This window comes from Mercenaria mercenaria, chromosome 1 (assembly GCF_021730395.1).
Source record: "Mercenaria mercenaria strain notata chromosome 1, MADL_Memer_1, whole genome shotgun sequence".
NCBI classification, from domain to species: Eukaryota; Metazoa; Mollusca; class Bivalvia; order Venerida; family Veneridae; genus Mercenaria; species Mercenaria mercenaria.
In genome coordinates this window covers 107,877,751-107,890,745 of record NC_069361.1, presented here as the reverse complement: position 1 = coordinate 107,890,745, position 12,995 = coordinate 107,877,751, and the positions used below count along the sequence as shown (strand labels likewise).

General features: G+C 34.7%; 1 protein-coding gene across 1 annotated transcript in view; it reads left to right on the top strand.

The window, feature by feature from the left end:
- The window catches only part of LOC128547396 (uncharacterized), a 37,180-nt gene extending 24,477 nt beyond the window's left edge, over positions 1-12,703 (top strand). Inside the window, exons 2-6 of the mRNA XM_053520128.1 lie at positions 1,156-1,589; positions 1,828-1,896; positions 3,113-3,470; positions 7,154-7,219; positions 9,514-12,703. Of these exons, the coding sequence (XP_053376103.1) occupies positions 1,569-1,589; positions 1,828-1,896; positions 3,113-3,470; positions 7,154-7,219; positions 9,514-12,245 (3,246 nt within the window). The 5' untranslated portion in view covers positions 1,156-1,568 and the 3' untranslated portion in view covers positions 12,246-12,703. The remainder of the gene's footprint in view (positions 1-1,155; positions 1,590-1,827; positions 1,897-3,112; positions 3,471-7,153; positions 7,220-9,513) is intronic.
- The last annotated feature ends 292 nt before the right edge of the window (positions 12,704-12,995 follow it).

The following is a 12,995-nucleotide window of genomic DNA, read 5'->3' as shown; positions in this document are numbered from 1 at the left end:
GCACTGAAAATAAGTTATAAAACATGTACATAATGCTGTAAAGCTATTTAGATATGTCTGAACCTATCCAGACATCATTTTGTAAGAATGAGAAATAATTTTCCAGCTCTATCCAACAAAACAGCACACCATAGTCTAGCATTTGATCCTCAGAATGCCTACATAATATGACTGTAGCATGAACACGTTTTAAACGTACAAGTAAAATAGCTATATTTTGCAATATGGATTCCAACTGAACCACACAAACAACACCTTTTACAAGATAAGTGATTCTTGGGCAGTGTTTTTTTTCTCTTTAGACTGTATCACAAACTGTTTATGCTTCTTCAAGTACTTTTTGACATATATTTTTTAGCAGGAAGCTTAAAGATATCTAAATATTCACATTTTAATGTAACTCTTGCTTCCAGTTCAACTTTTGAGTAACTGAATCAGTGAAAAACATCTGAAATGAATTAAACATTATCAGTAGTCACATAAAAAGGACAAATAAAACAGACAAAAATTGCATCCCGCAGACTGTTATTGCTTCAAGGAAAACAGAAAAAAGTTTCCATATATAATGCAGAAGGTTGTATGAGCAAATTTTAAGTTATGTCTGTCTAAAAGAATGTATTTCTGTGTCCTACCTTTACTATTCTTCAACAGTAACCACTCTGGCTCTGTCAGGAAATAGGTTTCCTCCAGTGTTGTCATAAAAATCTTCATGGAACCATTACCGGTCAAGTCTGTATGGAGACCTACATAAAAGATTACTGGAAAAAACCTTATACATTTATCTTACACTCCACCCCTCCTAATGTCCTACACACAAAGAAAATTCTGCCTCAAATTAAGCAGACACCAAATACTGCAAGTATCACCTTAGTCACATGCAATCACCTGTTTAAAATAATACCTTTGCTAACATAAGGCACCCCTGGTGCTGATTATGACTGAAAATATCTACTTACTGGAATAAATTCCTGTAATTTTATTGCTGAAAAACCTTATAGGCTTTGATTATCCTAAAACAATCAAACAGAATAAAAAGATCAAAAATGAATAAAATAACATTTACGCATATGACATATTTCATATTAAACTTTCGTCACCGAGCCTTGCCTCTGCAATATCATAATAGTTATTATAAATTGTTGTTGTCTTTTTCAGTCATGCGAAGGCTTTATGTGTAGATTGTATCAGTAAATAATGGCGACAGCAACAACTGTAAAACCAACAGAAGAGAAAGCCCATTGCTTCAGACTTCTTTCTTTAGTGGTAGACGGAGGTGCACTAGTGCTGCGTCACCAGTTTGACCAGGCTATTCCACCTAAAGATTTATACAATAGACTATGGGATCCTCAAGTTCGTAGAAAGCTGAATGATTTGAAGAGAAAGAATCAAATTACACACTATCAGTTTGATCTCCTTTATCCGCAAATTGGTCAGCCTGTTTCACAAAAATTGATATCAGCTTGTTAACCTGCCTATTGCGCTACATATGTGGTTTAGATGAACAGTCTCAGTCATGGCAAGGTATCCCGTCCTTATCTGATACGTCATTAGAATCCGACATTCACAGAATGAGATTGGTCCGAAATGAGGTAAACCGATAGAATCTAAACGTACATGTTCATAAAATGTATGAGTATTTAGTATTAAGTATTTATCTTAACCGTGACATACTTCTTCATTGCTGCCATTTTCTCAACAGTTAAGACTTTCTTTGCATATGTTTAAGCTCTTTGTGTCGTCAACCTTATTACCTGGTATTGTTTCGTTTAGTTGACATGCATTTTATAATCACGGTTCAACAATTAATTAGAACGTTTTTTTTTTCAGATGTGTCATCTGACATCACTTTCGTTAACTGAACAGGTTTTTTCACGGATATGGAACGAAACAGAGCAGGTATATTTTCAATTTCATGTTTGGCCATACTGATGTTTTACACATGCCAATGTATACTCACCTTAAACTTTATCCGGTGAATTCAGAGCCCGATACAACAGCATTATAATATACTAACAGCTGGAAATACTAACAGCTGGAAAGAGACGTTGTTGATATTTTTGTACTCTTGTCTTTATTTAGTATCATATTTCAGATGATTAACAATACATTACCATATCAAAACTACCAAAGCTCTATCCCAGCCAGCATGACTATATCGGCCCGATATAGGTATAATGTCGGAATGTCGGCAAAATGTACCGATGTAGGGCTGACGTCGGGCCGTTGTAGTGCCGCAAAATATTGAAATCGGTAGATCGACATCAATCAGTGTAACTATTTCGTAGGTCGGATTGACATCGGGCCGATATTGGATTCTCTAATATAACTATAAATTATTAACAAGATAATGCAACATTTTCAAAAAGTGTACATATAGTAGTAAGTAATCCAATTGTTTATATGTGCATATTTATCAAGCAAATATGATATATGCCAGAATTAATCAAACTAGGTTCCAAACAAAATTTGTAAACAGTATTTTTCAAAATTTTATATGTAATAAAGGGAGGTAATAATTAAGATGCATTTTTATTTTTTTGTAAAATGTCGCCATAGAAATATTTATATTTACAAATAAAAAATGAAAATATAAATTTGTTTAAAGTTCTAATTGAACAATTTCCTTAGTGTTAAGTATATACAGAAAGCTTACGTAACTGTATAAAACATGCAGTATATAGTTGTGAAAAATATTATATCAATAAAAACAATAAAGCATCAAACACATGCTGCCTGACATATAAGTTCTCAAGAAAATTACTCTGAGAATTTATAAAGTGACTTGCGTTTTTGCATTCATACCATTCGTAACGTAACGTATCTAATTTATGTACCTTTAAAGAAAACTTTGATAAAGCACTGCGTGTCACGACCACGATATGATCTGCCGATATCATTTGGATGTTGGCCAAATATCATTTGCCAATATCGGACCGATGTCATTACGATGTTGGCCCGATACCGTCTGCTGACGTCGGGCCGACATAATTCCTATTTGCAGCCGAAATTGAAGACGATATCGGGCCGTTATAGACAACGACGTCGGTTTGATGTAGGGCCGATATAGAATGCTGGCTGGGATATTACTAAATATTATCTGAACGATTTCCAGGTGATTATCCGGCTAGGGCATGGAATTCCTACACTAAAACAAGATATTCAGAAGTTAAAGGATTGCAGCATTGATCCAGAGAAGGAAAAGTACTATCAGGAAAAGCTTAAACAGTGGGACGAACTTGACACTATCAAAACCAAATTAACTGACATCGAGAGCAATGTTAAAGACATTGGAAAGAAACTCGAACAATTAAAAGTTACAAATATTAAAAGTCGGGAACTAGAATCACGACAAAGTAACTTAGAACAAGCTGTTCATGCTGACAGGATTAAAACTGACGAAACATATAAACGTGTTTGTGAAAATGAAATGAAAGCAAAGCAGATAGAAGAATCAGTCGCTCAGCTGTCTGGTAAGCACTCCTTCACATAGGACACCTGCTTTATTTAGTTATATTGTACTCAAATGGGTTTTTGGAATCCAATGTCCGATAAATATAATTCATACTTTTTGTGGTATTTCATAGGGTTATGTTTTCCTTCACAAACGGATTTGTACTAGCTTCTCGGACTATAGCCGCCAAAGTGATTTCGTGTGAAGGTCCCGATAATGTTTTCGTCTGATCCAGTCCTTGTATATTTGCATAAAGCATGCTTGTATGCTTGCTTGATTTTAATAGAATAGAACTAAATTCAACGAATGTATGTATACGCATCTATATGCCACTACGTCATAATTTCAAGGTCAAGACTACTCAACTGATTTACTCAATACTTTCAAGTAGCATAATATATATTGCCTATTTTCGGCGAATGCCGTACTAAGATTGAATTCGTGACGTGGATCGACCCATGCCACGTGACTTAAGTTTGCAAATCAGACTACTTGATAACGCATTATATAATGTATCAAAATAAAAGATTTATGCAACACTGTCTGATTGGAAGGTCTATTTTTTCAATCTTCTGATTGTGCAACGCTGAGTGAAATGACAGACAAATATCCTTAATGACGCTGTTGTAAAGCTACGTTTCGCTCAGTATATTTAGCAAGTATAATGATAAATGTAAAAATGATAAGTAAGTATAATAAATATAATAAAACCTGTTCAAATACCAACATATATCAATTTACTGAAAGAGTTAAGTACGGTCTGTGTATCAAATGAATAAGGTAGTGATTAGCTGATAGATTAAAGTTTTCTAAGTAGAGAAGTGTCTTCCACTCCACTGCTGTAATTATTCGTCGTATAATAAACGAAATAAAACGCACCTACGTAACCTTTGTGAAAAAAATCAAAAGAGAGCCATTTAAATTCTTAAAGTGGGGTGTTTAGTTTTGCTATTTGCAAAATGTAGATAGATGATAGAATAGCACAAATGATGTGCACAACATGAAAACTTCTCGTCTTACTACAATTTGCCGACCATCTTTTTAGAAGGTATAATTTCTTGTTAAAGTTGACCTTGGTCAGTATGACACAAACAGCGGACTTCTAAATGCTTCTTAGAACAATGCAAATCCCGTACGAGAAACAATCTATGGGGTTTTCTTACCCTCGATTCGGGAAGCTTTGAAATTAAGAAATTCAAAAAATGAGTAAATTTAACTTTTTTTTGAACGGATGCATGTTACTTTATTATGTATCAAGTTTCCTCCCGTTTGAGAAGTGGGGAAAAGCCATAAATTGTTTATCGAACGGAAAGTTTCCCCGACTGAATACCAAGCATTTGCTATTTACAATTTAGGTCAAAGTGGTTAACTTCTTTTCTTTTTTTTTCTTTTTTTTTTGTAATTTTTATTACATCCTTTTAAGAGAATTGCAGTGATAATGAATATCTCTTCCTACTCAAGTCCTTGAGACATTTTAGCGAACTTTATTTCAGTTAATTACACAGTACTATAGTTTTTACACTTTTCAGAAATTCTGGGGGAAAAAAACTCCATTAGGCCATACCAAATTGACTTGTTCGTCGGAACTACCGCATCAATGATTTCATTCCCGAGAAAAAGAAAAAAAAATTCACCCGCCCGCACGTACATAAAAATCTCCGAAAAAAAAAATTTCTGCTTACACGGTCCGGAATGATAACGGCAAAACAGGTTTTATCGCTGTTTTAATGCGTCAAAGTGATATTGATTGGAATTAATGCGTTCGTAATACATGTAGGCTATATACCAATAAAAGAAATTGTTCTTTGTTTCATATAAAATTCAGCTACTTCAGACCAATTTTGTTACAGTTTCTAGATTTTCACTACGTCGTAGACCTATTTTCCACAAGATAGCCATACATTTGCTTCAAGAAAACGAAAAGAAAAAGGGGTTTTGAATAGTATGCAGTGAAATGCAAGTCAACTGAAGTCAGATACCCTCATATTGCCGCATTTCAGAAAGCGGTCCGCAGAATAAACACCCTACTTTCGTTTTCAAGTAAACAACTCGAAAACATGCGAGTATTAGCATGAAACGTGTCCTATTTTATGTAAAATTCATTCCACGAGTGAAATAATGCCCATTTGGCCCCCGATTTACGCGCACATGCGCGAAAAATGGAAAAATTAGGATCTATTTATTAGGGACTTCTTTCGACTACACCACGGAAGCACATTTTGGACCGAATTACTGCATTATAACCTGTAGCTGATGACTCAAACTCAAAAAGTCAGGAATTATGATGTTGTTCATCATTTGTTTTAAATCTGGATTGTCTGTGCTAGTGCCACACTTGGCCTTCGATGTGCCGGTAGGTGATGAAGTAGGCACGTTCTACGATTGTTCAGTACAGTGAAAAGAACAAAGCCCGACTTGTAAGACGTGCACGGGGATTCAATTAAAAATATTTGGATTAAACATAGAAATATTGTTCAGATAAAGTTTTCAAACCATTTGTTATCAGTTGTTTAGTTCATTATTTTAGATCTAGAGCCAAAGCCAGTGCTTTCTTAAAAAAAATAACGTTTGTTCACAGATCCTGACTGATCCATCACATTAATTGTCTCGGGCCCAAATCGTTTTGAATGAAACTTCTTTAGTACTGCAGTCAGATATTCTATCAAAATGCATATAATCAATTTAAAAAAAAATGTTTAGCTTTTCAAATAAGTAGTGTAGATATAAAAAATAATTTCTGTCGTATTGTAACCCCAATTTTCCCTGTTTGTGTATTTATTTGCTGTGAATTGATTGAAAGAAAGAATCTGAAAAAACAGACCTTCCCAACTCAAAATTTCTTGGTCAGTCAAAGCACAACAAATAACACTTTTAAGAGTGGCCATATTTGGATCATTTTTTTTTGTCCGTCTGTTATCATTTTTGACTGAACTGAACCTCTACCACAAAAACTTGAGCTAGCCTGATCTGTTAAGAAATTATTCCAATGGGATTCGAGCAATGTCGAAGCATTTAATTGTGTACCCAACTCCGTTTGATCTCATTGGTCAAGTGATTTATTACTTCCCCCTCACCTCTACCGTTTGGAGTTTCACTAGGGGCACAAAGTTGCTCATGTGTCGAAGCCATCTAACTGGGTTTCAGAAGATATGTTAATTATTCCACTAGGGTGCCCGTTTTGTGTTAAATATTCCTCATCCTCTGCAGTTAAATGGGCACGCCTTCAGATTAATGTAGAACAATCAAAATTAAAAATAAGACACTCATCCCTTAGTAATTATAAATACAAAATAAAAACAAAGTGATTCAGTGAGTTTTAGCAAGAATTTATTTGCAAAACCATTCATGTTGTCTTTAAAACATATAGAAAAGCTATCTACTGTGTTAGTCACACTGTAAATGTTTAAGTTCTGTGTTATTCTTAAAGAAATGTTAACTTCATGTATAATCATAACTGCCAAAAAAAAAATACCCGCTCGCTCCATGTAAAAGCTACCCGCCTCTGAAAAAAATCAAAATTGAGGAGAAAAAAAAATTTCGCTCGCTCGCTCGCTCCCATTTTTTTGAAAATTTTCCGAAGAACTATGAATCAATTTGCTTTAGAAGCTTATCCATGCCGTTTTATATATATATTATGAAAGCACTATACTATTGTAACTGTATACATGTATAAAACTAAAAGTGTAATTTCTTCTTTTTCAGAGAAAACAAGAGACAAAACAGGAGATGGTCTTCTTAAAATATCACCAGAATTGGAAAGCCTCTGCTGTAAGCATATTCAATGATCTGTGCCGCATAATTTTAGCAAATATAAAATATTTGTAACTATTCATATTACGCTTAGCATGCTTTTCCATGCAGCCAATGTCTTTTAATTTGCTTAATTAGCACTTTTGAAATTTTACATACGTTTTAGAATAACTGTTGTTCATCAGATGTCAAAATTACAATGCAACTAAATAATACAGCCATCTGATTTTATTTCTTTTGATACCTCAACCATGAATCGTTATTAAACGGAAATTTGCCAAAGTTCAGTAGAAAACAATTTTGATTCACATTCAAATGAAGCAGAGAATGTGACAGTCGGTTATTTTGGGGTCTTGTAAAATCAAGAAAAGGAAAATCTCATTTAACAGATACACAAGGCAGAAAAACAAGGCAGCGCCTTCTGACACAATTGTCAATGAATACCTTAAATCGGTCGGTCAGGATTTAGTTATCACAATAACTGAGCTTTTCAATAAAATAGTAACAGACGTTGGTCTAACAAATATGTCAAAAAGGCACGGTAATTCCCATTTATAAAATCAATAGTAAATCGGGATCAGCCCAAGCAAATACAGGTCGATAACTTCGATACCGGTAATCTACAGATTGTTTGAGAAGATTAGTTAATTGACTGAATTACGAGTTCCAACGTTCCATTTCCAAATAAACAGCAAACTGCTTACCAGACACGTATTAGGGCCATAACAGCTTCCTTTAACTTTATCGACATATAGAACTTACAGCAGAGTCTATGCAATGCCTGACACAAGGATTCAGATTTCTACCGTTTAGGCATACGCGTAAAATGTGGTCAATACTCGCTGTACTTTGTAAATTGTATAAATTGCACTCATTCCTGCTTTTCCTGGTAAAAAAAGAAGTTGTCATGTAGATTTAGACATAAAATGAATGGTAGCAAAAGTATCGTGACTGGGCTTAGTAGGAAGTCACGTGCATGTGTTCTTTGAGCCCAGTTACCTTACATCTTGGTGAAAACCTCAAAATGCAAAGCATGTTGGTATACATTTGAAAAGTAAATTAAATGTCCAGGAAAAAGGTAACAATGCAGGCCAAAAACTGAAGTCTTTATAGTAAGCAAGCTATGGAATACGAGAATAATGGAAAAGAATATGATTTTATGTCAATCTGTGAAATGTTGTTTGATTATTCCGGAACTGAAACCAAACGGCAGTTATTCTATAGGTGTTTTGAAACACTGTTTGGTTATGAACTTAAAAAATGTTCAGATAATACTAAGTTTCAGAAGGATGGATTCAGTTACTCGTACAAATTACATAGATACAGTCATATTGCTCACCGTAATAGAGTTTAAAGATTTCTGACCAAACGCGGTATTGATCACGTCTCTAGTTGTGTATAAGCTTACTATTATAAATGATTATCTCTGTCACTTGCACTGGACGACCTTAAACTGTTTAAATGTCGCAAGTGGACAGAAATATGTACATACTATGTTTTTTCTGTAAACATAATCGTAAGGGACATTGCTATGTTAACAATGCATCCAAACAAATCATTTGTCGTGTATCAAAACTGAGTATTCAATGTCTACATGTAATTTGAAGCGTCTTTTGCTAGATTTTATGATAGTTTCTTTTCCTTTTCTGTGTGCATGTTGCTCAGTTTAACGATTTTTTTATAAGTTGACCTGAAAGAAAAGCGTTATTCTATATAATATTGAATTATAGCACTTAGTATGGTTTCAGGTTATACTATCAATAGGATATTTGTGTACTTGTTTTCGTGCGTTCTGTTTATTCGTTTTCTATTATGAGTAAATATGTTAAATCCTTGTTTACCCAAAGGAAATAAAGAATATGTATAAATATTGTGTGTGTGTGTGTGTTTGTGTGTGTGCGTGTGTGCGTACGTTCGTGTGCGTGTGCGCTTGCGTATGCGTGTGTTTTCAAGACTTTTTAAAAATCGACTGTGGTCGTTAAAGTAGTAGAAATATTAGATGGCTTAAATGTTTTAAATTCAAATTTCTGTAGATAAATTTCGAAACGTATGCTAAATTTCAGAAATGTTGTAATTTACCGTTTAAGACATTGGCTGAAAAGTAAGTTTTGTGTTTGAAGATTTGTTAAGAGTATTTCGAGGATATATGTATTTCAATATTTTCAGACACTTTAATTTATTTGGGAAAAGACCTATCTATTTAAAAGTAAGAAAACTGCGTCAGTACAAGGAACAAAATATTGCAGGCAAATTGGCTAATTTTTTCTCGACGTAATGGTCTCATTAAAGTATTCACATCTCAATATTTTCAGCTACGACAAGACTGTATTTGGAAGATGCTGATCGTAATAAAATTTACGTCGAAACAACTGTCCATCTTAAGGCTAAAGAAACGTTGAAAAATTCAAATTGTCTGATACTCACTGGGCTACCTGGAGAAGGTAAAACTACAATGGCTACAAAACTGATCAATGAAACTACAGATACTGATTCCGTCTTGAAGCTAAGAGAGCCTTCAGATTGGAAACTTGTAGATTTAAGTTCGAATCGTTTCAATACAATATTCATTGATGATATATTTGGAGCAGGTTCATTTGATGACAAGTTACATAGAGGTTGGTCAACATACTTGCCGGAAATAGAGAAAGCTGTTAAGAAAAACAAACTTAAAGTAATTATAACAACCCGACATTATATCTTCGAGGAAGCAAAAGAGAAAATGCGCCGAATGCACTTGTTCAAAGAAGAAAACGTAATTTGTCTTGATTCAACTAAGTTGACAATGTCAGAGAGAACTCAAATGCTAAAAAACCATCTAAAACATGCAGATAATGAATTTGCGTCTGGATTTATCCACAACTGCAATACGACATATGGATATTCATTCTCAAATACCAGTTATGGTTATTTGCCAAGACAACAACCAGACACAAGTACATACATATGGGGTGGCAAACGAATAGGATTTCCTGAAATTGTTGAACTCTTCGTTAACTCAGAACAACTATATACACAAGGAGCATCTTTCTTTGAAAAACCAGTAGCGTTCTTCAAAACATGCATGGAAGATCTTTTCCTCGATGAAGAAAAATTCCTTGCATTAATTTTGCTTTGGTCAAGACCACTCCAAAAATTACAATTCCAAGAACTTTGTCAGTCCCCGATTCCATCTGATATTAAAAAGATTATACAAAAATTCAATTTCGAGTTAAACAGACCTCTGTTCAAAGTTTTACGGGAATCATTAAAGCAGCATACAGGTGGATATCTGAGATTTGAACCCAGAACCGGCACATACTCATTCTGTCATAACATTGTGAAAGATATGGTTGGGCTTGTTGCGAGCAAAAAGTATCCTGAAGCTGTTCTACAGTTCGCAAAAGCTGAATTTATCATGCAGTATGTTACAACAGACCCAGGAAAAGATGATGGTTATCATCTGTACATAGAAGAATACATGTTCGAACAGTTGCGACAAGTTATATGCCACGCACTACCCTTTAACCCCTCTCAAAGAAGATCTACGGAGTATCTTTTTCGTCTTGCGTTTGAAAATGTGAATTTAAATGCGTCAGTTCTTGCCCATGATTGTTTCTGCAATAGGTCGTTCATCACTTCATTTTACAACAGCAAAGTTGGAAAAGATCTTTTATCAAAACCAGTTGCTACACTATCTCCCGTGTTTAGTAAGCGATATGGACTTCGTTTACCACGCATGAAATGTATGGTGTACCTTCCTACACTTGCGCTGCTTTATCGAAACACTGAACTGCTGGAAGAATTTTTGAAGTTCAGTTTTGATCCAAAGTCTGTTATGTCTGCTCAGTTTTTGGAGATGTCTCTTTTGATTGCCGTTCACGCTGGGATGACATCTGCAACTTCAATGATGCTAGGTTGTGGGGCAGTTTCCAATGAAAACGTCATATTAGTTGCTGCACTTAACTCAAATATCGAAATACTGGATATTCTTTTAGTTAACCGTCCGAGAGACTACGACACACATTCATATATTATCAACAACAACAGTCCCTTGATTGCAGCATCAAAACAAGGACTTGTTTCATCAGTTGACTGCCTTATTACGCATAAGGTAAACGTAAACCACCGTAATAAATGGAGAAGTTTATCAGCATTGGATAAAGCAGCACAATATGTTCAATATGAGGTATGTCGAATTTTACTGGAAAACGGAGCACAAGTAAATGACAACGGAAACAAATACAAAAGGACTCCTCTCCATATTGTTGCAGATGCGGGTAGTTCGAATAGATATGCAGTAGTAGAAATAACCAAACTGTTTATTAGATGTGGTGCTTCGTTGCATATAAAGGATTCTCGGGGTCATTGGCCAATTCATTGTGCGGCTATACGCTGCAACAACGATGTCGTGGAGACGCTGCTAGAAGAAGACGTCTTTCAAGCTTCTGTTAGAGTCAAATCATATGGTAAGCTATCTTTGATAAAGGGTATGGACCTCTTTCATATCGCAGTATGGAAAAATAACCCGGACTTGATTGACAGACTTCTGCAGTACAACGCTGATCCAAATATGCAAGATTTCTACGGGAGAACTCCTTTTTATTGCGCTGTTTACAATGGAAATTTGAAAATAAGTAAGAAACTCCTGAATGTGGCTGATATTCGTCAAGCGGAGAAGACAGGCCTTACTCCGTTGCATGCTGCTGTACGCAATGGCAACTCGAAGTTGGTCAAAATGATTTGTCCAGCTGCAGATATCAACGCAAGAGACAAGTACGGCAAAACACCATTACATATCGCTTGTGAAACAAAGAATGTAAAGCTATTCAGAATGCTTGTCATATATTACAGAGCAGATGTTCGGATGCTGACAAACGAGGGCGAGACAATATTTGGAATTCTCAAAAAACCGTCAACACAAACACAGAAACGAAAAATGAAGAAGAATGATGCGAAACGATTTTTATCCACAGATTTGTTCGAAAAATTCATTCTCATAGTTGAAAGCGTTGATGTTGAATTTGCACATAGCTGGAAAGACCTATCTTCAAGTTCATTTCTGTAAACAAGTGACAGTTCCGCTTTCCGGGTGAAAATTGATATGTCTAAACAAAACAGATATTTTGGTGCAGTCTCGTTGAAGTATAGCTTTACAAATATTTGGGACATACTCATTTGAAATACATCCAAAATAGTGACACATAGTGTATTAGTCGTTAACAAATGAATAATACAAATAAAATCAAAATATCTGAACATAAACTATTCTGGAAATGAAAACGTTACACGCTTATGCTAGATTAAATGGTCATCCTATCCAGAATGGAAAAATAATACTTGGAATATGTGACAATGCCTTTATTTCAAAAAAGAGAACCTAGTAAGGCTAGCATCAAAGACATGTTGGACGCATGCAACATAATGTATATGCGATAACACAATCTTCCTGTTTAGAATCTAAATAGTTGTATCCTGTGTTTATAAATAAGCTATTGTAAAATTAGTAAACGTGTGATTTAAGTCTTTATTTTATTCAAAATTTTACAATATTTATCTGCAAAATTGTAATTAAAATAAAAAAAAAATATAGATTGTTGTTTTATGCAAAAAGAAAACGTGTCTACCTCAGAATTACACAGCCTAGCTTAAATACTAAATAGCAAGAAACAATCTATGCCTATTTGCGATAGATGTATCAATATATCATCTGAAGCTTTCACAGATTATCTTAAAGATGTGTTCTGCATATAGTCTTGATAAGCTAAACGCTGATGATCAAGTCATCAGAAGCTCGTTCAAGTGGGCAGAAACGGCA